General features: G+C 40.9%; 1 protein-coding gene across 1 annotated transcript; it reads right to left on the minus strand.

Annotated features, from left to right (window-relative positions):
• Positions 1-1355: 1355 nt before the first annotated feature.
• On the minus strand, positions 1356-27811 carry mrrf (mitochondrial ribosome recycling factor). Its single transcript, XM_085279386.1, has 7 exons — positions 27618-27811; positions 22979-23155; positions 22691-22843; positions 14205-14323; positions 4579-4670; positions 3116-3275; positions 1356-2319 (listed from the first exon to the last, which is right to left on the minus strand). The coding sequence occupies exons 2-7, from the start codon at positions 23151-23153 to the stop codon at positions 2242-2244; spliced, it is 777 nt and encodes a 258-aa protein (XP_085135512.1). The 5' UTR covers positions 23154-23155; positions 27618-27811; the 3' UTR covers positions 1356-2241.
• Between the last annotated feature and the right edge of the window lie 2 nt (positions 27812-27813).

Consider the following 27813-nt stretch of genomic DNA (forward strand, 5'->3'; position numbering starts at 1 on the left):
TGGACAGCAGAGACGTTTAACAAACAGCACTCGAGAGACTTACAGTAGTATAGATCCAATTATCAGTTTGAATATGAGCAGCCTGGTTTTAGTCCATCAACAGGGCTGTTAGGGTGCAACAGTTGCAAATAGCTTAGCACCTACAGGCTAACTGTATGTTAGCAAACTTCACATTTTCTACTTATATCAGTCATAAAGGTTGTTCATGGATTTTAACTCCTCTGCTGTAGAAATTATTCTTATTTCAGTTGGTTTTGGTCCTTGTTCTTGAAAACCTGGTTTTAATAGTCAACACTTTTAAAAAACTTTTTATTTCAGTAAAATGACATTTTTATAAAGGGCGTTGTGAGTAAAAGCAGTGATTTTTGGGTGTGTGTCTGGTTATCTTTTCCTCTGCACACCAGCCTGGGATAAAAGCCTCGGCTATCAAATCAAACGTTTACTGAACTAATTTAGACTTGTATATTTTTGTGAGGAATCGCCAAAGGACACACCAAAGACACAAAGACAAACCTCCGCCGCTCTCGCTCGCACACGAGCGCAGTCTCAAGCACATGCACGCACGTCAAAAGGCGGTGCTAGTAGTAGTAGTAAACATTTGAAAGGAACAGGGGTAATTCACTTGATAAATGTCAACCAAAATGAAGCTATCAGCTGAAAGCAATTTCCTTGTGCTTGCCTGTGTTCTGCGCCAGGAACTTGGGAGATTTTCACCCCTCCATCGATCATGAAGCCTCTGTTTTAGGCCAAGGTACACAATGCCCTCAAATTGCTGACATATGGACCTAGAATCACCACGAAAACCTGCCATTTCCACCCCACCCCTCCTCTGTCCCAACCCAGCCACTCCTCTGCTAAACTCTTGTTTATCCAGTGACTCTGGACTGTTTAGGCCATTAAAGAAAAGCCATTGAAGGAGACAGAGCAAATATAATAACATAAAAAAGTCACAACCTCTAACCAGAAACACAGCGTGGCTACCAAATACCAAAGAGAAATGTGGTTTGTTACGGTTTCTCAATTCATTTTTAATAAGTCTGAAGGCACTCTGATTAAAATGTAATTAGCTGATGCAAAATTGGAGCTCTGTGGTCTCCAATCAACTGTGTAGCTGTAGGACCAAGTGTGTGGGCAAACTTAAAATAAAACCTGTCTGACTTGTGGGCCGCCTGTGACCAGTAGCGGAAGAAGCAAAACAAATCACGATAAAGACGATGACACCGACCACATAATGGCTGTAAACAGCACATACATGAAAGCAGGGTTTGTGTGTGTGAGTGTCGCTGGGTTTCTCATTCAAACATATGTTGGTTTCAACAGCTATTGCGCTACAGTTCCTGAGTGCAGCTATTTCAAGGCAAAGGCCAAGTGCACAACATTAAAAGCCTTCTCCTAATGGACAATTGTGGTGCCAGGGCCTAGGGGTCTGTGCGCAGGAAAAGTCCATTATCACTCCAACTAATGGAGGAGGGAGCGACTTCAAACATAAAGTGGAGAAAATGAAAAGAAAACAAGAGAGAACAAGATGACGCACATGGTACAAAGCAGCGTTTCTTTAATGGACTCCATCAATAACGTTACGTTCCCAACTTTATTGTGTTTAAAAAAGAGAGTAGCCATATTATCAATCCTCAACATGGACAGAAATTAAAGCCCCCTTTTTCCCCCCCTCAAGTGCATTTTTAACAGACTTGGAATCAATGTGAAACAAATGTTTGGCAGCATCTTAATGGCATCTGTTCGGTCGACTCCTACGTCTCTGGAACAAACTCGCTCTCGCTCTTGCCACCAAGACAAACCCGCAGCCAGTTTACATTGAGACGGGTGCGCTTGCTTTTATATAAACAGACAGGCCCTGTGGCAAAGGGTTTGATTAGGAGGAGGCCCACAAATCCCATTAAAAGTCCATTCGTTGCTTTCTCGCTGTTTGTTTGAAGACAGGAAGAGTAACAAGGGAGGAGGGAGGTGACGGGTAGTCTGTTGTCGTTTTTGTACCAGTTTTTGTTTATGCAGATATCACGACGCAGCAAAAAAAAAAAAAGAAAAAGAAAAAGAAGAAGGTGGTCTTACCCAGTGATGTGGGCAGGAACAAGAGCCCAAGATGTGGTTTGAACAAAAACTACCTCCCCAACATGATCCAGTCACTGTCTATTAACAAGATGAAAAAAAAAAAAGGAGGATATGTTGCTGCTTTTCAGTGTGTCCTCTGTTTCACAGTGACACAAATAACAAGTTCCACAGTCAGCCTAACAGCTCCTTGGTCTTGGCTGCAAGCTGCTTGTCGATGTCTGCTGCAATGTTGTCTGCCATCTGCTGAATCTGTGTAGGCAGAGAGAGGGGAGGAAAAAAACAAAAGTAATGAAAGTTAACGCTTCAGAGAGCAGAGGTCTAATAAGAGGTGGCGTGAAACAGCTCCAGAAAAGGATGAGGGTGAGCGGAGGTGAGCTCCATTCGGGTGGAGGCTAGTTTCTCATTTTGAATGTAGTTTTCAAATAAAGAAAATACGATCAATAGTTAACTTATCAGTGAAGTGGACTCACTACACTTTTCCTTATTTTCTGTAATATGTGCTCTTATGACAGTGCATGCTGATCAAGCTCAAAGAGAGCTGACATCCTATGGTCGTCTCACCAGCTCCTGCTGGTCAAACCTGTTTGCAAGGGGCAGCCAATCAGGCAAATGTTTCTTAAAGTGGGAGGAGCTAAAACTGCTTGAATTGGATAGAAGATGAACTGAGAGGCTTCACCATGTCCCCGTATAAAATAAAACTTTTTGTAACTTTGCGATGATAAAGTTATCATTTGTCATCAGCTGTATCCTTTCAGTGTTCATGTTTTGATTGCAACAGCTGGTAAACTCTAACTAGGCACTTCAGTTTGGTGGGGGGGGGGGGGGGGGGTTTGGAGGGAAAACCTCGGAGCAACACATTTCTGATGAGTTTTTCAAATATATTTTCTTAGAGTTTTGTGCAGCACAACAAAAGTGACTTCTGGTCGTGCTGCATTCAGGGAAACATATCTGACAGAGGAAAAACTATTTGATCTTTTCCTCACCTCAAGCTATACTTTTTTTTTTTTTTTTTTTTTTAAATCTCAGGGAATCCCTCGTCTCCTACCTGTTTTTCTACGAGTCGTATTGTGTCTTCTGAGTGTGCTTCCTTTGCTTTTTTGACCTGTGTGACAGCATTAGAGCGCACTCTCCTCAGTGAGTCTTTAGCCTTGTTGCCGAGCTGTTTGGCTACCTTGGCCAGGTTCTCCCTGTGCTCCCGAGTCACTCTGCAGGGAAACGGGAAAAATGTCAGAAATGAGAGGCAAAACAAAAAAACGAGAGTACAAAAAAATATAGAATTCAAAGTTACAGGGAAAAAAAAGGGAGATGGTCTAAATACTGAAATGAGACTTCTTGCTGCATGCCAGCAGCTTTGACATCACTTTTGGCATATGCTGCCATCTGCAAGCACAAACCGCCTGTTATGCATCTGTATTTACCATGTTTATTTAAGACGAGATGAAGTCTAATACCAGCTCGGTTTGACCGCATTTAAGCACGAGCTAGGAAGTAATTACTGTGTTTTGTAGAGTACGGTAAGAAGGTTTTATTAAAAATATCCTGGAAACGACAACATTTCAGTAAGAGACACTAACAAGCAGTCACAACTTTGTGTGGCACGAGCAAATACACTCTGAAAAACAAAATAATGAAAACTAAGGTCCTCACTTGTGCAGATGGGGACGCTAAGTGCTTATAAGCATGACGTCTGATCCTCTTAGCTCTGACTTGCAGCAACCACCAAACAATCTTCCTCAGACCTTAGAGCAGAGCCGAAACATCCGTCATCCTAACAACTTTGCATTCGCTCTGCATTTGTTAATCACTTAGAAAGTCCTACTTCCCATTTCACTCTCCCTCTTTGTCCTTAATTGGCTTTTTTTCCCCTTGTTTTTTGCCTCAGGGACTATTTGCAAACAATCCAAGTGCGCCGTCTATTTACTGCAAACAATACGGCCTAATTACCGATTCCAGGGCCAATCAAGAAGCGCCTTCTCTTTGGAAATGCAAATGTAGGCTTGGAGCGTGCCGAGACTGATTGCAGGGGGAAAAGCAGTCTGACTCTCGTGTCCCTCCTCTGCCAGAATAACACCTGCTGCTCCATGCGCACACACACACTCATGATAATGCATGCACATAACCACAAGACAGCATTCATGCACTGAGACGCACGTGCATGTGTGTATATGTAAAAAAACATACTTTATATACACAGGCAGAGCGGTTTAGTGAGTGAGTGACTGATTGTTTTGTGTCGGGTTGTTTGATTTGGCCGGGGGAAAGAGAAAGAGACTGGCCCAACCCTCACGTCGTCACACCGGGGGTCTCTATACATGTACAGGCAAAAGTCAATAAACCTGTCAGTTTAGAGCACGGAGACGAGTGGAGGAGGAAAATAGAGGAATACCAAAAGAAAAATAAAGGTGAATGAGAAAAAAAAGAAGTGAAAGACAGAAAGTGCTAAAGGGAGCAAAAATGTTTTCTGGCCTCCGGCGTGTTTGTCTGCGAGTGCGTCAAAGAGAGACTCACTTGGGAACGGGCACCTTGATGATCGTCCCGTCCACCTCTGGGTTTAAGTTCATGCTGCTCTCTCTGAGGGCACGGGTGGCCGCTGCTGTAGCCTGGGGGCACATGCACACAGACACACACACACTGGAGTGAATAAAAAGCAAATCTACAAGTGCAGGTAGTGGCTTAGCTCCAGCTGGCAATCATTAAGGTGTTGTGTGTGGTGTGTATATGGTGTGTGTGTGTGTGTGTCAGGGAAATCCCATGTAGTGTGGAATTGCCTCGGGCCACTGTCAACACTCGGCCCCGTGGGACAGGACTGAGAGGTTGCAGGGCAGGGTGGTGACTCCTGGTGACCCCACAGGAGAGTCTGCTTGTGGATGATAGATCAACACACACAAACTTTGTGAGTTTGTGCTCAGTTGTACTTGAAGGTTTTCTGGTAGAATCATTACCACATTATTGTTATTATTATTATTATTATTAATAAAAGTTATTTATACTTTGTTCGCCTGTGTATATGGGGGGTGTATTTATGCATTGTTGTTTTATTACAATGACAAACATGTATATATTTATTCACCTTAATAAACAGTAAATGCAAACATGTTTTACATATGTACATGACACAGACAGGAGCTATAAGATTATGAGTTACAGATGTGAAAGACTCATGAAGCATGAACTACACAAGTTATATTGAAGTATATGTAGAATGATTACTGTGTATAATTTCCCCCCCCCCGCTTCGGATACACAAAACAAACACTCCTCCCTTAACACTTGTTATCCTGTTGCCCTTTACGAGTCCTTACCAAGAAAATAGGAAGTGCTCAACTCTGCTCAGATCAGCAGGATGCTGTGTTTGTTGCAGGGCGCCCTCTGGTGGACAAACTATGCAACATGAACACTCACAGCATGGTTGAAGGGTGTTTCTCTCATTTTTACTTTTATGAATGCAGATACTGATATCAGCCTGCAGCTATATCAGTCACAGTCTAGAAGTAAGTCCCCACCAATGGATCGTTTTTTTTTTTTATAATAATACAACATCCAACTACTGTTAGCTGCATCTCTATGGTAACCGTTGAATCCTTAAACAACAGCTTGGGATCTGTCTTGAATTTATCAAGATTTATTAATTTCCCCCCAGACTGGAGCTGTCATCATTATAATGAATTAAGATTGGGGGAGATTAAAAGGAGAGCGCTGTGTGGACACTGGTTGAAGAGGCAGCAGTGCTGCATAGAGATAGAACAACAGGATCAGAGAAACTACTGGACCACAAACACACAACAACAACAGTTACGCGAGAAGCTGGATTTTGGTCTTTTTCCCAGAACTAAGAAATACACTTAAAACTCAAAATGACATATTAAGACATGTTTACATGTGTAAAACTGAGACATTATCTACCAAGTGAAGCTTAAGTTAAGCAATGACTGCATAGGACCATAAAGCTACAGTTAAAAGAGTGCATAGACACAATGGAGAGGAACAAAGCCACACTCCTCAAGCTAGCGCAACAGCCTCATAACTCAGTTTGCAAAGCGAGCAAATGTGCAATGCATGTGGAGAAAAGAAAAAGAAAAAAGATTTCCTCCTCTTACTTCAACCGTCACTAACCCATCCTGCTTTCTCAACAGCTCCTTCTGGCCTCATCCACTGGGGGAAAGAAATGGCAGCAACATTAAAGGAATTTATTTGTGTGCATTAAATTAATTCAAGGGGTTTCTTTTCTTTTGTTAAAGTCATCCGGGAAACAGGCCTGCAGTTGCACTCTTTGAGCGAGGGGTGATAGATTCATCCCATACCTATGTTTGATTGTTCTCAGCATCAAATTCATCACCATTTCCCCTCTCTGACGACCACTCCGGTGGTTACTAAAACCCGAGTGGAATTTCTCTGTGAAGGCTGGGCAGGTTCTGGTTAATATGTTGGAAAGGAAGAGAAATTACACTGAAGTTTCACATCAAACGCTCACGACTTGGTTCAAAGCAAATAGGCGAAGGGAGAGGAATGTGTGTGTGTGTCTAAAAAAAAATTTAATGCTTAAACATGGACACACACACACACCAAATTGCCTCCGGATCCGAGCGTAGTGGTTAGATGTTGTTCTCTGTATCGTCCCAGCCTGCTCTTAATGAATGAATGGAAAACAATGGCAGGGCCTCTGTAGTTCCTGGTAATGCATCATTATAAGCCTGTTAGCTCTGAGTACTGACGACTCACCTCTGTGTGGTACATGGGTAACACGGGACATGACAGGGTAGCGTGCGTGTGGATGAGTGTGTCCGTCAGTGTGTGTGTGGTCTGTGGTTTCTAGGGTTTCTGGGAAGGAAAAAAAAGAGACTCCGGATTCAGGTGGAAAACTGACTTCACAGATTTGAGGTGTTGATAAATACTTGGATTTGCATGTTGTTTGTATGCTGTGGTTTCACCTGGAGAACAAATGAGGGAAACCACAGCCCTCAGGTGACTGGCTGTGGAAATAGAAGGTGCAGGAAGATATTTAAAAGCAGGTTTTTGTTTGGCAAGTTGTACTGGAAAAAAAAGAAAAGGAAAAGAAAAGCTCTTGGATGTCGTGTGCAAAGACGCTTCTTTTAACTTTTTTTACTGAGACAGATTTTTATCGTTTGCCTTCACTGCCTCTTCTACCCATTTTATATATAGAAGAAAAGATGCAGGCTGTATCTGCTGTCATCATAGCCAGTGTACAGTCACTTTACTTAGGACCTGCTAATGCCCCCAATTAAGGAATCTCTGTTTTACAGAGATGAGAGCAATGAATTATTCTGCCACAGTCACATTAACCTCCTAGGACCTGGCGTCCACATATGTGGACTAGAGATGGCACGATACCACTTTTTTATGTCCGATACCAATACCGATATCATAAATTTGGATATCTGCCGATACCGATATGAATCCGATATAGTGTTTTTTAATCAACAAAACTGTTTTTTAAATATCTTGCTGCATTTTGTATAAGTTCATACTCAAGTTTAAAACAACAACTACACTAAAGCTATTCTGTTATACCTGTATCCAAAAAAAATATTTCATAGTTCAGCAATACTGATCAATCTAATAAACTTAAACCTACACCATCCTCCCTATTCTGGTATTTTAAAGAGTACTTAGTGTAAATATTAAGCAACCTAACTAATAGGGTTCCAACTCCCAGCAACAACAAAAATAAATAAATAAAAAATAGGGAACCACCCCTCACGCTCCACCTCATGATGCTTAATCGACGTAATCAACCTTAATTTGATGCAGTGTGAAAAAAAATGCACAGAAATCAATTATTTTTCAAGAAATATTAAATAGATTCAACATCTTTCTTCAACAAAATTGCAGACTGCACAGATGGTACCTTCACAAAGGAAAAAGTACTATAGCTTACTAGGGTATATATATATATATATATATATATATATATATATATATATATATATATATATATATATATATATATATATATATATTAGACTTAATAGTTACTATATACAGTAATGGACTTCTATTCATTTTGCATCAAATTAAAACTTTGGCTGTCAGATAATTATTTATTAAAAGCTAGACATTTTAAATGAGAATAAGAAAGAAAAGTATGTCTTTGTGCCCCTTTTCCCAGTTAATGCCCTATCGGCCCCCCTGGCTAAACTTTGCTAGATCCGCCCCTGCTCAGTTACCAGCCGTCAGCTACGTAGAAAAAGATCCTGGAGTAGAAAGTAATATTAAATACATTCTAACAACAGCTGATCAAGCTTAAACGTGCTGCTGTTGTTCAGCCGCTGGTTTCCTCTTTCTGGTGCAAAGTGGGCCAAAAGCAAACAAGAGAGACTCACGACAGAAAAGCCGATCAGCTGATCATTAAGCAGTTTCATGATTGAAGTAGCAGCAAGAAGAGGCAGTCGTTTGTTAAGCTTAACGCAGGAATGCTTTACAAACATTCAGAGATGGACTTACACACTTGCTTTACTTCTCTCGGGGATAACTTTGTCGGAGATGAAATGCCGGGTTGCTAGCAAAGCTCCACATGCTATCCAGACCACCGACAGGTCCCGCATGCCACAGCCGCTCCGACTTGCTAACGTTCTGAGGTGAGTTACGGCGTGTTGCAAGTTTTGTGAGGTGCTTTCGTGATATTTAATGGATCGGATTACATTTTTTATTTTTCTCCGATATCTGATCCAGTAATTTAGGTCAGTATCGGACCGATACCGATATGTAATATCGGATCGGTCCATCTCTAATGTGGACATCATATTTTGGGTTATTTAGACCAAAATCCTCAATTTTGCTCTACAAGGGCCTGATATCCACTTACGAGGACATTAAATTGCCACTGTTCTATTGAAATTTTAAACGAATATCCTCATGTGTGGCTCTTATTTTTCTTAGAAACAATAATTAGGTTACAAAAACCCTGGTAATTCTTTGTTTTTACATTCATCAGGTCCCAATCAGCCCAAATATCAAAGAGAAATTACAAATGCATGCCATTGAAGAGTTCGGATCTTAGGAGGTTAATGTTCAGGAACATTTCTGTAGCCAACATAGCACAACAGCAAGCTGTGCAGTTTGTCCACACACTGCATAACCAGACACTTTTAACGACAGACTGCATATAAAATATTTTTGGTGTTTTTGGGGCCGCAAGTGACCATATTTGAAAAGGTAGAGTGCTAATTTATAAGCTAATTATTATTAAAGCCTGATTATTACCCATTGTGGTTCAATCACACTTATTTACAGAGTAAAAATAGTATGGCGGCCTCTTCCAAACCTCCTAGGAAAAGAATTAATGGTTGCCCGGTGATTGCAATGAGGTTTTTGCTGCTGCTGGAGACTGACTCCTAGTAGTTGGGGTGACCAACTGGTTACCCATGTTTTGAGGGTGTTGCTCATCCACCTGAGCAAGGACTGAGAGATTTATTAAGGTTTGCAAATAACTGCAGACTGATCTGAGTCAGTCTGCAGCGGTGAGTGCAACTTGTCTGCCACAGGAAACTCGACTCAATATATTCTGGTTATATTCCTACATAGAAGCAAGGTTGCTGAGTGTCTTGTTGCAGTTAAATTGCTGTTCTAAAGCAAACGTGGCACGATCTGTGGAGGGATTTCTGAATGAGTATTATTCTGATGAGGTTGAATCTGAATGTAAATGCTAATATGAATTTCTATGTATACAGACAGCAACAAAATCTTCTACAAACAACAACAACAGATTTGTGATTTTCACTGATTGATCCCAATCCCTGTGTTATCAAACACAGATTACACATGATTGTCGACTGGCCCTGTTCAATCGGAGACTGACAGCAGACTGACTCCATCACTTGACTGTCCTCCGCTTTGAAGACAACTTACTGCGAGTCGTCGGAGGCCTGGTCCCCGTCTTCACAGGAAACATGACTGTGAGTTTGTTGCTGTGACAGCGTACTACGGCTTCCCCCTTCGTGTGACTGTAGCATGAAAAAGCTGTGTAAAGTTGAGTGACTCACACTCTACTCGTCATCATTCAGCCCTGTTTTAATGAACACTCCGTCTGAGAATCTTCGGATTAGTCACACCTGTGTTTACTACTACTAATCTGTGTCAACATGGCTTCTGTGAAACACTGACAAGGACCGTTTTACGGCATTATAAGTGCTTTTACGTTTCATTCATAATGTCATTTAAGTATTTTTTTGCCAACATAGTTGCATAACTGTGTTGTTGGCACATTTTTTGCATTAATTGTGGCTAAACGATAAAAGTTTAACCATTCTTAACTTATCCTCCACGGTCATTTCTCAGCTTAAAGTACACTTTCTATTATAAGCAGCATCCATTAGTTCTGTCTCAACTGCCCTCGACCACAAAAAGTACAAAACACGGAGGTAGGCTGCGTACAAACTCAAGTTATGTCACAGCGACGCAACGAAGGCAGTCCAAACATGCAATTGGAAGAATGCGTCAGGTGGATCCTTCGCAGTCCACCCAGATTCACTGCACATTGGTTAATGTAGAGTATTTTTGGAGAAAAGAAAATGACGGTGCAAGTGAACAGTACAGGAATATAGTTTTAAAAGTATGTGCTGGGTTTTATCTCAGTCAAACATCCAACAGTTCAAAACGTTAAAATAACAAAGAATGTTAAAATGTTCAATTCTGACAACGTTTCAGCCAACTTATGTGACATGCAGCTCAGGTCCTGCATGCTTTTAAAGCCTTTACATTAAAACCAAAGAAGTATGTAGCTTCTGTGTGATGCTTGTGGTCACAGACAGACACCCGGTCCTAAAGAAGTCTATGGGAAAATGACCTTTAACCCTGACCTCTATAAACACTTTCCTGCTGAGATTATTCACTCAAGCACCCATTTCAGGTGATATTTTAGTCATTCTAAGTAAGAAGGATTACCCAGGATATGCTCATTTACTAACCTCTGATTGACAAGTCATTAGCGATGAGCACTAGACCTGCGAGTCTTAACACCAATACTTGTGTCCTTCACACAAACAAAGTCAAGGAAAATTCCTAACAACAAAACAAATACAGTCTATTACAGATAACTGTAAAACTAGAAAACCAGCAGCACCATGACAGGATGTTAACACTTTTGGAGGGAGAAAAAAAAACAACCACCTGAAAGATGAAGATTGTTTAGAGGGGTCTTGTTTAGAGACACGGTGGAAGGGAAATGCTTGAGGGAGCAGCTCAGGAATACTGGAGCTCAACGAGTAGAAGGAGTCTCTCTGGGAGGCTCAATGTAAACCTTAAAAAGAGAAAAAAAAAGGAGACTTGGATGCCAAACTGTAGCACTCTGGAGAGTCTGACAAAGGAGATGGCAGAGAGAGAGAAAAACTGGAGAAGGAGATGAAGGCTGTGGAGGAACAAAATAAACTGTAGGAAGAAAGAAAGTGCTGGATGAGGAAAAGGAAGAAGTTAAGGTGGCAATCAAAAAACTGAAAGAGGAGGGAAAAAAAACAACTGAAGAAGGTAAAGAAAGACGTGACAGAAGCAAATAGGAAATATGACAAGAGAGAGAGAAAGATGAAAAGACCGAAGCTGAAAGGGGCCAAGAAAAGACTTAATGAAAAGCACAGGCAACCGTGGGAAGACAAGAAAGAATTGGAGGAAGTGCAAAAGGCAGTGCAAGAGTGGCTGAGAGAAGCAGAAAAAGAAAAATAAACTTGGTGAGGAAAAACAAGTTGTGGAGGACACAAAACAAGTATTAAAAGGAAGTGCAGAAGGAAACCGAGGGCAAAAAAGTGAACTGGATACAGTCAAACAAGAAATGGAAGATACAAGAAAAAAAGGATAGGCAGTGATGGAAAGAAAGTGGAGGAGGTGAGGAAGAACCTGAAGGAGACCAATATGGAGACTGAAAATTGGACCAGATGTGAGGAAAGACAGAAAAGGATGAGAGGAAGCAGCTGAAACACAAAAAATGCAGATAGGACGGTGGAGTAAACTCCTCTTCCTTGCCACTTTCTCTTTATTGGCTCCAAGCTCCCTCCGTCTCCTTCATCCTCATCGTCTCCCTCCATCAGCCTTCTACTTTACTGCCTCTTCCTCTCAGGTATGCACAGCGGTCCAGTGACTAACATTATGTTACATGTAGTTTTCCAGGTAAACTCCATCCCAGTAGAAAACAGTAGAATTGTAAACCAGTATAAATAATAATTTTTTAAAAAATGAATCAAAAGAAAATAAATGCATTTTTATTAAAAATCATTGAAAGTTCATGTGTGTGTCGGTGTCTCTTAATAAACAGAATACAGTAATTAGACCTCAGCATGGCTGCTGGTTGCTGGGAAAACACTGGTGGTTATGATTCAAGAAGGACTAAAGCGGATTGTTTGTACGAGTTTCTGTTGTTCCCAACCTTCCACTATGAAAAACACCAACTTATGATATTGTCTGATGATGTCACTGTGATGACTTAACTGAAAAAAAATAGACTGTCGGGAAGTTTAGTTTTACTTTATTTTTACGATCTTAGACATAACTCCTGAGAATTGAGTCATTCTTTTTTCATAAGTGCCCGAATTTCAGAGCGGTGCTTTCCGCAGGTTGATAATATGGTGGCTGTGGGTGGCGTGGGCAGAGTTTCTCTAAACACCTCATAGGCATTCAGAGTGACTGAAATGGGCCTTTAGAACAAACTATTACCAGAATCAGCCCATCCTTACTTTTCACTCCACCTCTCTCAGGTCTGTTTGAGAGTTCAGACCTGGTATAAGGGCTTAAACTCAGACTAAGAGTTTAAATTTAGTTTAAGAATCACCCTCAAATAAAGCAAACTGTTTAAAGAAGTGAAATCATTTATTTCCTGTTGTGTGCTTCCAGATTATACCAACACCGCTGGGCTTGGTTTTTTTAGTTTTTCCTCCACATAAATGACATTTTGGCATCCATCCAAAGGGGTTTAAACCAGAGCCAAATGGAAAACAAATACATGTTAATTTGGGTTTATTTACACAGGCAAAATAGTCAATTTTATTAATGAAATAGTCCTAAACAGTAAGAAATTGCACACATTTCTGTGTCTCTGTAGTGAAACCGGTGACCGTGCTTTATTGCTGTGCACAGCCAATCCCCCAAAGGCCCATAATGAGCCAGGAAAACCCTGGTTATGCATATTTCCGTATTGTATCCTGTCTGAAGCACTTTTCCTCATTCATACATATGTGGAGATATTTTCATTGCAACATTTTCAGATCATTTTTTTCTTGTTTGTCATTTCAAATCAAATCAAATCAAATCACTTTTTATTGTCACATCACATGTGCAGGCACACTGGCACAGCACATGCGAGTGAAATTCTTGTGTGCGAGCCCCACAAGCAACAGAGATGTGCAAACACAACAACACAAACGAGCAAAATACAAGAGAATAATACAAGAAGAAAAATTTGCAAGAATAAAGGACTGTGCACATATTTCCGTTCAATATTTAATGAGATCAAAGAAAATGTAGCAGACAGCAGAAAAAGTTGAGCATATCGGTCATTAGCGTCTCTGGATATATGACTGTATAGTGACACATGCAAGCACATTCAGCTTTTCCAGACCACCAGAAAGTCTGGCCACCAAAAAACGTGAAAATCTACAAAGCAAAGGAGGCAGCGAAAAGAAGCAAAAAAAGAAAAATAATCCATTCCTTCCTAACCTGGGGGTAAAATGAGGTCATTTCCTATTCTGTGACAACTCACACTAAGACATATCCGCGCTGCAGTACACACATACAGACTTTTGTTGCTATCTTTCACCCCAGAACAAAGGGCTCCCCGAGTGATCAATCAATTAGCATCTGAGACACAGCATAGTGAGAGAGAGAGGTAGGTCAGGTTTCATTTACAGAGTGATGTGAGATTCGAGTTCTGGTCTGGCTTACTTTTCCTTCTGTGAGGAGGACCATCTATCTGTCTGTGCGTCTGATTATTTTTACAAAGCTTAGTTACTGCGCGCTTGTCCATATGAGACAAACTGATACCGGTAGGAAGAAATCATAGCTGTGTGTGCTCTGTTTGACTGTGTGTGTGTGTGTGTGTGTGTGTGTGTGTGTGTGTGTGTGTGTGTGTGTGTGTGTGTGTGTGTGTGTGTGTGTGTGTGTGTGTGTGTGTGTGTGTGAGAGAGAGATCGTCTTACTTCAGGGAAGCTGCTCATGTTGACCATAATGAGCTGAGGTGACTTCATGGAGATCTGGCCCAGCTGCTTGAGAGGGAACTTCCCATCTTGAGTCGTCACCACAATGTGATCCAGAGCTCCTAAACAAATACAGGTCAGTGGTCAATGCCAGTGTTTACTTTCTTCATTTATTTACCTTCATGGACAGTTTAGGCATCATTGTTCTCACTGTGTGCACTGTAGCATCCCGATTTTTCCTTTGTATTCGTATCACAGGATTAACCGTTCTACTGTAAGGCAGATTTAACTTATACATTTAATGTACTTTAATTCTTTTTCTCTTACTGTTGTTTTTAATTATGAAATCCATCTTTCAGAAAGATATGATATGCATTGACCCCAGAATTATAATTATAGATTCATTCTCATTTTCTTTACATTTTTCTTTGAAGGAACCAGACTTTTTTTTTCTAAGTAGTATTAAGTAGTAGTTCTCCAGGCACTCTGAAGGTCTTTCAGAGTGTCTCTTTGGACATTGGCTGTTTTTTTCCATTTTTGAAGACCATAGAATCAATTTTAAAATGTATTTTAAGGCATTTTGTTACTAGCAGAAACACATAATTTGTATAGTTGGGGGGAAAAAAAAGCCAAATGTAACATAGTTTGATGGGAATGAAATAATAGTTTAGCACCAACAAGGTAATTCCCAAAGAGCTCTTTGCGAAAAACTTGGCAAATCATGGTTAGGAGAGAGGTACAACAGTCAGCATCCACAGCCATCTTTAAAACACGGCGGAGGCTCGGTCACAGTCTGGGGACGCATTTAAGTGAGTTGTGTTGGCAGAATCGTCTCAAAATTGCTCCAGCAGCACCTGGAAAGTATCCGATTGGCAGTTATTCATTTATCAGCAATGCCAATGATCCCAAACACGCTGTTAATGCAGTAAAAGCATACCTGGATAGAAAAATATACAATTGAATATTGGTCGTGGACTGGCCTCCCCAATGCCTGGGCCTCAACAGTGTGGGATCATTTTGATACAGAACAAAAGGCAGCCAACATTCAAAGATGAGCTTTGAATTAAACTCAAATGAAATGTCTTAAATGTTGTATTTCCATGTATATTTCAACATGTTTGAGTGAATAACTGCACCCGTTTCCCCATTTTTATAGTAAAATATAAAGAAACGGAGGCTGGCTCAAGACTTTTGCACAGCACTGTAGCTGGCCATGTTTTAATAACTCATTTCTACGCACACATGCATTCATATTCACATGCATGCTTATGGCTGTCCTCTTTTCAAAACAGTAACCTAATTATCGCCTCTCTGTGACGCATTTAGAGGAAAGCTGTAAATTGTAGCTTTAAAATCAGGTGAAAGCAAATCAAAAAAAAAAAAAAAAAAAAAAAGCAGCAGTTACCACCACGAAACAGCCCAGTTGATTACTAACAGAACAGTAACTGTATTTCTGGTTAAAGCCAGGTTAATCATTCATTCTTGCTTCACAGATGGAGGGAAATCTATCTTTAATCACTCCATAAATCAGAAAATACTTTCAAGAGCCATAAAAAAAAAAATCAAGTCTTTTACAAACAAAGTAAAATTTGTCTCTTAAAGATATATTATCAAATGGTTTCTGTAAAAGCCTTCAAAATATAAACAGAGAGGAAAATAAGAGTTTGTTAGCGCTCCTAAATTGGAAGATTTCAAGCTATGAGTATGAAAAAAGATCTCTTTTTGATCGGGTCTTCTAAAATCCTGTACTGTAACATTCGATTTGTCAATTTTAAACCAGCATTTGTATTGCAGTGATTTGCACATTTGCTTAACAAGTGAATGATTCCCAGTCTGATCCATGGAGGAGGCAAACAACGCCTTTGGGCTTGTCTCAGGAGATAAAAGAAAATCTACCAAATCAAACATGCGGAGCGATGCTACGGCGACTACTTACGAGTAACAAAGCAGCTGCAAGTAGCTTTATATCACTTTAAAAATCAATCAGAGGCTTTTTTTCATTACAACCTTTCTGAAAATATATGTATGATAATACAGATGGAGTATTTTATCATTAGATATTAACTACTCTGGAAGAACGACCAAAAGACCAGTTTTGGTCCCAAATGTGTATTTTGGAGCTTAAGCTATGGAAGCAAAATAGCTCAAATTGAAAAATAAAAATGGTCTGACTATAGAGTTTCACCCTGTGTGTTAACACCAGCACTGGCACATAGTTAATAAGATGTTGCTATGGTGTAATGGAATAGATGTGGGGAAAAATCATTTAGTCCTTTGGACAGATTAACAGATAGACAGAGGAACGTGCAATAGCACAGTAAAAAAATATTCATTTTGAGACCACTGTCAGACTCTTAAAAGTTTCCATGATCTATTGTCTCCCCTCTTTGTCAACACTGAACGAAACTAATGCATGTTTGCCAACACAAGCTGACTTCTGTCCCTCCCTCCCTCTCTGCATCCACCCACTCCTCTCCATCCTCCATCTGGCTAACCTCAGACGCGCTTGTTTCCTTCTTCTCCACCTCTGCCTTACATCACTCCCTCCCGGCTCACCCGGTGGGGGGCTGCGCTAGTGGTGTGTGATTGTGGAAATGTGAGGTGAACCGAAGGTGAGCCAGTGGTGTAGTTTTCTCTAAAAGATCAATTTATCATATGATTTCAAGGGTTAAAAGAGAGAGACATATCCAATCAAAAAGTAAGATACAGCTGCAAGGAATTAAAAATAAAAGGTTGGTATGATGTGATAACATGGATATCAGCTGACACGCTGCCTACTTTGCTGCCAATTATACAGTCTCCCTTTTTTACTTTGCTCATGCCCATATCTCTGCCTGTCTGACTTTGTTACCTGCACCTTCACAACGAGCACCAGCACATCTGCAAGTACTTTAAGCAGGCAGGCCGGCAGACAGTCGGTCATTGCTACAAAGATGGATGGTGAGAGGGGGTGGCAGCTGGTTGAGATATCGGATGAAATTTGGCTAAAATGCTCTTTATTTTTTAAACACGTTGAGTTTTTAACGATACCAAAAACAGATTTTAAGCTGTATGCTGCGTCTGGGTGTTGGTGTAATCAGGATACGTACCACATTAATTTGCACTTTTTCCCTCTGCGTCTTGTCATGTCAAATTCTCCTTTTAAAAAGGTGCTGTAAAAATTTATATCAGTTCCCATCTCCTTCGCCTATCTCAGCGAGTGTTTGTCTGAACCGTTGCAAACTTGCTGGCTGTAATGTCGTTCACCCGAGTAAGCCCAGTGCTCAGTTTGAGGTTGTTTGGATGAGCAGTTCTCGCCTTTTGGTAGTTCTCCCTTTCCTGGAGTGACTGCTGCCTGCTCCAGTCAGTTTTTTGAGGAAAGGGGTACTGTGCAAAAGTCTTGAGCCACCTCTCATGGCTTTATATTTTGCTTCCAAGAAGCCAGACTTTATTGTAATTCTTATAAAAGTGATCTTGATCAATAGTTCTCATTTTCTTTGAACAATGACTCATTTTCAGTCCAGTCTTTGCACCCCATTTTTTTGTAATTATTTAAGTCACTTAACACTGTCCTAAGAATCGTTCAAGGATGAACGCCCAACCTAACAAAACACCAATTTTAAATGCACTTTTTTGCTGAAATGAAATTTGCACCAATTTATATTTTTGCACCAACGAGGTGATTACCAAAGAGTTACTAACTGAAAACCTGTCATATATTGGCATGGAGCGCTGTGCAGTGTATGCCAAATTACAGTAGAACAGGAATGAATCCATTCTTAGCAACAGTTCTTAATGGGATGCAAATCCAAGTGGAAATTTTTCAAATTATCATCAGTATGTATGAAGGAGATCAAGACTAGGCTACAACAGTGAGTGTTTACAGGCATCTATAAAATACAGTGGAGTCTCTGTCATCTTCTGATTGACAGTGGTTCATTTTTCACCATAACGATGATTCCAAGCATGCTTTCACTGCAGTAAAAGCACATCTGCACAGAAAACACACTGGAACACTGAGTCATGGATTGCCTCCCCAGAGTTCAGACCTCAATATTACTGAAGCAGCTTGGGGTCGCATTGACAGAGAACATAATAAAAGGCAGCCAACAACCAAAGAAGAGCTCTGAATGTCCTACAAGTAGCCTGGAGAACTATTCCTGAGGACTACATAAAGACATTCTTAGAAAGTGTGACTCAGAGAGTTCAGGCTGTGTTGAAGAATAAAGATGATTACATCAAATACTGACTTTCAAACTTGTACAAACTGACTTTGGATTTGCAAGTCTCCAATTTTCCTAGCAAATTAACAAAACGAGGGGCGGCTTAAAACTTCTGAACAATAGTGTAAATGGTTTTTGTTTCACATAACAGCAAAGCTGTGGAGTAATAATACTGCATCTGTGTGTGCTGACCGGTGTTCTCGTTTACACGTGAAAAGCTTTACTTCTGCTCAGATTGTTGAGGACAAAATGTTGCACTGATTTGAATCCAATGAAAGGCAGCACTATGATTTTGTGTAAGTGCTCTGACCTGTGCCCGGTTGTGTCTGATTATAAGTGTCCTTGTTAGAAGAAATTTACAAATATAGGTGCTGTCGAGAAATGCCAACAGCACAAAAAGGGCGATTACCAACATAACCATTTTCTGACGCGCTACAAACACTAAATATGTTGGATTAGTGCTTTTTTTTTTTTTGCGCTGTCCTAAATCATACATCGGCTTCTTAGTCATGAAAACTTTGAGACCTCCAGTCCAAACCTAAACTAAACTAAACTCTGGGGTTTTCCTGCATATAAAATTCTGTTCTATTGGCCTTCTTCCAAAAGAAAATCACCAGGGCTGTGATAAATTAATACTTCAGACGTTTCTTTTTAAAGTGGTTTTATTTTATTTACTCCAGGATAAATATGCTTTTCTTTATCAAATGGCCAGGGGTAAAAGGAAAATGTATATAGCTCTGTTAAGTAAGACTCATTACCGTATGTGGACTGATGTGCTTTTGTGTGTAGTCTCAGCACAGAGCCGCGTTTTCAGCCAGGAAAAACTCGGTAAACCTAATTCTAAAGTTTCCCTAAAACCAAGTCTTCACCCTCAAACAGGCTTTTGAAGGAGTGTGAAAAAAAGGAGGCAGGCCAAAACACTCTTTTACAAAAACCTGTAAAAATTTCATAAATCTGACGTCCAAAACCAGTTCTCACAAAGACAGCTGGACATGTTTTTATTCAGTTTAATTTCTGCAGATCCACGCTCCGATCCAGCTCAATCACACACACACATGCATCTAATGAGTGCATCCTCATAGCCGTGCTCTTTCCAAAACGGTAATTTAATGATTTCCTACATGTGATGTGAGCAGCGGGTGTCCACATGCATTGCAGCTTGGGCGGATTACAATTACCGCAATGAGAGTATATGCTGATTAAAAGCTTAAGAAATGGCGATATCCATGTTTCAGCTTATTGTTTTTACCCGTCTGCGAGAAACAAGAATGTGAAGTCTACTTTAAACAATGTTTTCTTGGACACAGCGCTAGTTTCCAAGTCACATTACCCATCTGCGATGACCATGAGATGGTGGGCGTAGCACTGATCTCCCTCTCTCTGCATTTATCTGTCTGACTTTCTGCTACGTGTTTGCTGCACACATAAGTACAGACTCATGGCAACAAACAGCAGTACATACAGTCATACACTCACTCTCATAAGTTTAATGAGAGCCAGATGAGAGGTTCATGAACAACACACACACATACGCTCGGACAGCTGACGTCATCCCATTCCACCATCTCATCTCTGCTGTCAACTCTAAGTCCTGCTGCCTCCCTGGATTACTGTCCAGCTGGACAGAGGAGAGGGGGATGAATGGACCAGAGGAAAGGAGCGAGGGATATATAGATTAGGGGGAGGGGACACAGGAAGGATGACAGAACAGAGGGATGGATGCAAAATAACGGTAGAAAGGACTGGAAAAAGAGGAAGCGATGAAGGGAACTTTTAACTGAAACGTGTTATAAAATTGTAAAAAGGTGGTTTAAAAATTTCTTATGTGGTCTTATCTAGTCAAAAGACAAAGTATGAAGCTGAGAAGCACTGGAAAATTATAAGACAAAAGTAATAGAGGCAGGGCTCCACACAGAAAATGACTCAGAGCAAAAATCAATTGAGTGATAACCGGATTAGAAAAAAGAAAAGTTGGGAATGTGAAAAGCAAAGCTGGACACTGAAGGGTTCATGATATTGTATGTGTCTTCATTCTGTGTAAAAGAAAAAGAAAAAAAGGAATATTACACTAAAAGCAAATCAGATACGTGTGCGGAAGAAAAGTGGAACAAATTCAAAGTAATTTCAGTTTGAAGTCCGATTCAGGCAGCTGCCTCGTCCCCGGGGAGCTTCCATTACACACCCCACCTCTGACTCCCCGAGCGCGCCCCCATTTATTAAAATGCAGAGAGGAAAAAAAAAAAAGAAAAAGGCTGTGACCTGGATGTACTTGGGGAAACAGGGGCCAAGGCGGGGTCAAGGTAACATCAAATAGGGATCTCTTTATGCTAAGCCTTTTGGCGCCGTGTCCGAGAAAGACTTTGATTCCAAAAGTTTTAAAAACGTTAAGAAAAAGCCCCCCTGTTAACTACAGTGCACGCTGTGCACACTATATTTGGACAGTTACCCATTTTTTCCCTCCAGTATGTTAATTCTGAAACGAAATAATGGATACCACATTAAATGTCTTCCTCTGGCATTAATATAACCCCTAAAAACTCATCTGTCTTCATCATAAATACATATTTTCCTTTAAAGATGTGAACAAGAGCAAGTTTTCACATTTTAGGATGAAAATTAGCCCCAACCCCACCTCTCAAAAACATGCAGCTCACCTAAACACTCTAAGGTTTCAGCTGTAATTCGAGCAGGTTTGCAGAAATCTGAAAAGAACTAAGTGGGAGACGTAATTCTTTTAACAGCTTAGGAGCACAAAAGTAAATGGAAAGATGCCCGTGAAGGAAAACAATAATAATAAATGCTTAGAATCATTTACACCATTACCAGCATGATGTCTATCGACTTCTCCAAGGCTTTAACTGTTTATCGTCATCGTCTTTTAGATTCTCTCTTTCTCTCTCGTTCAATTTTAATGGATCGTTTACTACAAAGTTTGATCAGAATTGATTGAAGACCTTTCAAACTATCGGGTTTACAGACAGAATGTCAAAAACATAACCTCCCTGGTGGTGGTAAAGATGAGCAGAGGTTTCTCCAACATCATCTGCAGTACATAATATCATCAAAAGACTCTCTGTATGGTGACATCATCAAAAATTAATATTGGCCGCCTGTGATCTCCAAGCTCTCAGGCAATGTGGATTAAAGACTGATATGATTCTGTCTTTGAAATCACTGCATGGGCTCAGGAACATTTCAGAAACCACCGTGTGTGAACACCGTTCACCGTGATGGCCACAAATACAGGTTAAAGCTCTGTCAGACGAAGCCACACGTGAACGCGATCCAGGAATGCTGCCATCTTCTCTGTTCGGCAAAGTGGAAAACTGTTCTGTTGTCAGATGAATAAAAATGTGAAATTCTATTTGGAAAATATGGACACTGGACTACACAGGAGAGGGACCGTCCAGCTTATTATAAGTACTCAGTTTAAAAGCCAGCATCTCAGATGGTGCATTAAAGCCTACAGAACTGGCAGCGTGTACATCTGGAAAGGTACCATCAACGCTCAATGGTTTTAGAGCAACATGTGCTTCAATTCAGACATCATATCTCAACCAGTCAGTAGCACGGCTTTGTAGCAGAAGGGTGCGGTGCTGAACAGGCCTGCTGGCATTTCAGACCTTTGACCAGCTGAAAATGAAAAATATGACAAAAAAGACCTAGGACTGCTTAGCTAGAAACTCATAGCAGACACAAATGGGACAACATTCCTCTCCCAAAAGTCCAGCAGCTGGACTCCTCAGTCCCCAGATGCTTAGAGACTGTTGTTAAAAGAAGAGAGGATGCAATGCAGTTTAAAGCTTTTATGAGACTTGTTGCTGCAACCACATCTCAAATTCAAAATAAGACAATTTTCTTAAAATGTTAGATTTCCTCAGTTGAAATAGTTGATATTATCTATGTTCTATTTTAAAATGTTGTTTCTGCATTTTGCTTCCATTCACATTTCACACAGAATCCACAGGCCTTTGTGGAAGATTCCTCTTTGTGATATCCTTGTTATGTGAGGCACTGGTGAGCTTTTCTGTGCATGAACAAAAGCTGGACGAGCACACAGGTAAAGTTTAGCTGCCACGTGTTTAACTGTCTTAATGTTTTCAGTCTGGACTGTACGTACATGAAGTGATGTCTGAACGTTTCTTTTAACTTTAGAGGTAATGCTTTCATGCTTCATCTGCCTTGTTGGTAACCCTTTGTTCTCTGCTTTGAACTTTGTACTAAAACAAGAGGAATGAAAGGCACAGTCCAAAAAAGAAAGAAAGAAAAGTACGATAAGCTCACTACCTGGCGAGGTTCGGATGCTGAGGTTTCGTGTGAAGTCATCTTTGAGCGAATCGAGAACAGTGGTCATGTCCTCCTTCACTTCATCCAGACTGATGATGTCTTCCACCAGAGATGAATTAATGTTCACCTTCCCTGACTGGCCCTTTGCCTTGGCTTTGAAGATTAAACGAGAGAAAGAAGGAAAAAACCGAGGGAAGAGTGGAGACTTATCTAGATAAATAACATCACATTTGTGCCAGCAGAGTCATGGAAGTTGTACAAGTTAACTTCAGAAATCTCCTCACTGACCTTTGGCCTTTTTGGTGGCGTAGAGCCTGATGCATACAGCAGGAGCAGGGTGGTGGAAAGCGTCAGGAGCCAGAAGAGGCCTAAGGCTGACTCTGGATGTGAGCGGAGACCTGACATGTCGCAGCAGGGGCTGACACAGGAGAGGCCGCAGCAAGCTCAGATGATTCAAAGCCATAACTGTTGACACCGGAAAGGGGAGGGGGGGGGGGGGGGGAAGAGTTTAAATTAACAAAACATTTTAAAGTAGATAAATGCCATACAGCTGAGTTTGGAAGGGCAACATGTGATTACATTCGACAGAGCTACAATTCAATCAGAAAAGCAGTTGAAAGCACAGCTGGTAATATTAATCAAAATGAGGTAATAGCTCATATCAGCCAGCAGGAGGTAGGCCTTCATCTTCTTCTAACAGTACGGCACCCTAGTCTGTGTGCACCTCAGTAAATGCATGATAATTTCTGACAGAAGTGCAACTAAATCAAAATGAATGCAACCTACTAATCTGTCATCTGCTACATTTGCTTTGTAGCATTTCTGTTACGGTCTCCATAAATTATTAAAGCATTCAAATCAAATAAAAGGGATTGACTTGCAGATGAATGATCAATATTTGCTCTTTTGTAAGTAAATGAAACCTGTTATTAAGTGAGAGCACATAATGACATCATAAACTGTTTGCTTGATAAACAGCTGATCTGATCTAATTTTTTTCCAAAGTTCTGTAACTAATTTTTTTCCCTGTGAGGTTTATAAGTGATCTTTTACTCTGTTTCTGACTGTGAACATGCTGTTATGTTACACTATCCGATAGAGGTTTTTTCAGTCCCTTTGCCACGGTTGTGTAAATTCAAGTACCTAGCCGTGCAGACTGTCTTTACAAATGTTCACTCTAAAGAGCTCGAGCGTGGTGCTGTAAAAGGGTGCCGCTGTTTCAAAAAGTCACTTTGTGAAAGTTCTTCCCTTGTAGATATTCCACAATCAGCCCTGAGTGGAGTGATATTATTGCAAAATAGAAGCTTTTAAATACCACAGCAACACAGCCAAGGAAGCACGGTGCTGTCGCCTCACAGCAAGAAGATCCTGGGTTTGAATCCAGCTGGGGCCTTTGTTGCATGTTCTTCCTGTGTCTGCACACAGTCCAAAGATGCGCATGGGGTTAGGTTGCTAGGTGATTCTAAACTGGTCGCAGGTGCGAAGGTGAATGGTCTTGATAACTGTTCATACCTCCTCTGGTATTAACATCAGCACAAAAACTGTGTGCTTAAAGTGTCATGGAGTGGGTTTGTGTAGGTGGCCAACTACGTTTACCTTTATAGTGTAACTAAGTCTTTCTTTTTCCCCACTCTGTGCAAACGTTGTAAACCTGCCAGGGACTGCAGATGAAAATCAGCCAGTGTAACTAAAGCACATTTACACGAGTCTCGGTGTGCATGTTAATGTGCACGATCCCCTTAGAACATAATAAAAAAAAGAAATAAACTCTTTTCATGAATAATCATGTGCGTGTTTGGGTTGTGAAACAGAGATAAAAGCCTATGAATAAGAAATTCTTGAGAGCAGCTCAAAAATTACTCATCAACTGATCTAAATAAATAAAAGTTTATTATTTTTCTGGTATTCCAAAAAATATGAATCCTTTCCACCTGAATTACAGCCCATGCATTTGACCAGAGTTTCTCTCGAAGTAGAACACAGACGGTTGGTTCTTATAAATCCATCCACACGTCACTGTTTTTGTGAAGCTTTCAACAGTCAGCTCTACCACCTACATTACATTCAGTTACACTCATACACTTAAAAACATGCCATTTCTCATAAATCTGTGGGATAAAGCTAACCATTATCTCAGCCCACGCGCACTCGTCTGGGCATTCCTGAGGGAGGAACCTCCTATTCAAAAAACCCCCAAAAAACAACAATATGACAGCAGGCCCTGCCTTTCAATGGACGAATCACACCCCACCTCACAAATAGGCTCTTGACTGTGAACTGTGTCACTGACCCACGGTGTGCACACACAAGTGCAGAAAAACACGGAGATATTTAAGCCCCCCAGACACAAACAAGACTCTAAAGCCTGTCTTTCACAGTCAGTGGTTGTGAACAGCGTGCGGTGCACTGCTGCCCGCCTGACATCTTCTATTGTGCCTCGTGTATTTATAACTGCGACCTGTGAGGGGAAACACACCGTCTGAACAGTCTTAATACCCGAATTGAACATTTTAAGTCAAAGGCTGTGTCACAGTGAGCTTTAAACAAGCCACTGGGTGTGGTTTGTCTCCAACCAGACATGACACTGACCTCACTGTTCGCCATTATACCTCCAGCTACCACTAATCCCCCGGAGTCAATCCAACGCTCACTCCAGATATTAACCAACATCCAAACTCATTCCTTTGGCAATATTTAGGCTACACAGTACACCACCACCTCCAGTACAAGCCCAAAACAGGCATCCACGGCCGGCAGGTTTCCCAGCAAGTATGATGCGACACGCCACAATGTGGCAGAGACGATAGGCCGAGATGCGGGACGGTGACAGATCTCTTTAAGAAGCCAGCCGAGCAGAAAGAGTGAGGCACAGGTGTTCAGTGGGATACTGTAGCCTCACGTCCTGTAGATTTCACACACACGGCAGCAGCTGCAGACACACCCTGTGTCTTCCAGCAGCAGAAACCAGCTGGTGAACCCGCATGCTCTCTCTCCTTTCGCTCTGCAGCCTGAGCAGCGAACAACACAGCAGAGTATCTGATGATGTTCTGCGTGGCTCTGCCTCCTCAAACAAGATGTTCATGCTGGGAGCGAAACAAATTATTTTCTTCTCATTAAAAACCATTGAGCGCACCTGGTTTAGTGTGTAATGAATTCCTAAACTTTCCTCAAATGTTCTTTTTTGTCTAATACCAAAAATGCAAAAGATCCCCAAATTTTAGAAGCAGGCACCAGACAATACTTCACATTGTTACAGGCTTGAGGATGCCATCAATTCAAACTAATCATTTCATCACATAGTAGCACTGCAGTTCGACTGATATAACAATCAATCAGCATAATGTGTTGATGAATATGTTTTTACCACAGCATAATGTAGAAATGGAGACTCATTTCTTGTGACCAAGTCTTAGTACCCAGTGTTGAAAGGTGCAGCTGGAGTAGAGAAAAGGTTCTCTGGCAGAGCTTTACTCAACGAAGCAAAAGTGCTACTATTGCTAAAGTGGTTTTTTTTCTTGTTTTTTTTTAAACCATCATAGTACAAAAACAGGAGTGGCACACAGCTGTTTATTTTGGGTGATTGAATGCGTGACTAAACCTTCTTGTCTTTACACTCTGTGCGCGATTAAAATAAGGTTTGATATCTTGCCACACTGTCTCATGTTGTGAATTTAATTTTGAAAAAAGTCCCAAATTTTGAAAAAAAAAGTCACGAAGAATGTTATATCTGTGATAATGAACACAATTTATACAGCAACAATTCAAAATTCAGCTTTGTCACACATCATATTTAAATGACATGGCTTTACAATTAGACAAAGGCACGTGTCTCATCCCTGCTTCCCCCACACACTCTGTCTACAGAGAAAAAGAGTAAATATCCAGTCAGCAGAAGTTCTCTGGTTGAACTGTCTCTGGAGGCCAGAGAAAAATGGTCAGACTGCTTCAAGGTGACAGGAAGATAATAATAACTCTAATAGCTACTAGTTACGACCAAGGTATAGACAACAGCATCACTGAGTGCACAACGCGCCGAACACTGTGGGTTACAGGAGCAGAAGACCACACTGGGTGCCATTCCTGTCTGCTAAGAACAGGAGAGCGAGGCTATAATAAACGCGATCTCTCCAAAATTAGACAACAGAAGACTGGAAGATGAGTCTTGATTTCTGCTGCAGCAAGCATCCATCCTGCCTCAAATCAGCAATGATGATGCAACCCATGGCACAGTTTCAAATAGCTCAAATAACACCAGAAAGCACTGGTTTCTTGAAAATGACAGTGGGTTTACTGGACTCAAATGGCCCCCAATCCAATACAGGTAAGATGAACCTAATATCCAGTGAGTCTAAATATGTAAAAACAGGAACTATTGCTTATGTACGTGTTTTAATGGACCTTTTCACAGACTACCTGTTACCCAGCTGGGTATGAAAGTGATAATTTTGTAGTTTTTCCGACTATAAGAGGACAAACTAGAGCAACATGACACAGCATCACCTAGTTTTACTGACACCAACAGTAAATTCACAATTAATCAAATCAAACACACAAATCAATAAGAAACGTGCGCCCCAGCCATCTATGGGGCACATCACATGCGCAACTTAACATGACGTTAAAAATTCATATGTTTTTATATTACTGTGGACTCGCTCCTGCATACAGCACCAGAACGATTCGGTGCAAATTTCACAGCAGTTACAGCAGTTGGGAGCTATCATACAAGCCCATGCACATTTAGGTTAACCAACTGTACGACTCTATAGCTGAGGGGTTGAGAAGGTCAGTAAGACTTCTCTCCATTCTTACAGGGGGCAAACTGAACCAAAGTGAACTGTGTTCAGCACAGTGCTACCCTTAATTTCAACAACAACCCAGCAAAATAAAAGCCTCAACTGTAAAGTGCACCAGAACACACACTTACTTCAAAAAGTCTTCACAGAAGCGTGTCAGCCTGGGCAACAACCATCGGGGAAAACGCGTTTGACATCTATTTCGTCATCACCACGAGACTGTATGTTATGGCCACCTGGTAGATGTTCGATATCCGTACAGGTTACACTGACTGGGCGGGGTTACCGACTAAGAGGACACTGGAAGCGTTGTAGGAGAATGATATA

Source organism: Mchenga conophoros, linkage group LG7 (genome assembly GCF_057382185.1).
Source record: "Mchenga conophoros isolate Kocher_MC1m ecotype Shallow Benthic linkage group LG7, M_conophoros_male_GT1.1, whole genome shotgun sequence".
NCBI classification, from domain to species: domain Eukaryota; kingdom Metazoa; phylum Chordata; class Actinopteri; order Cichliformes; family Cichlidae; genus Mchenga; species Mchenga conophoros.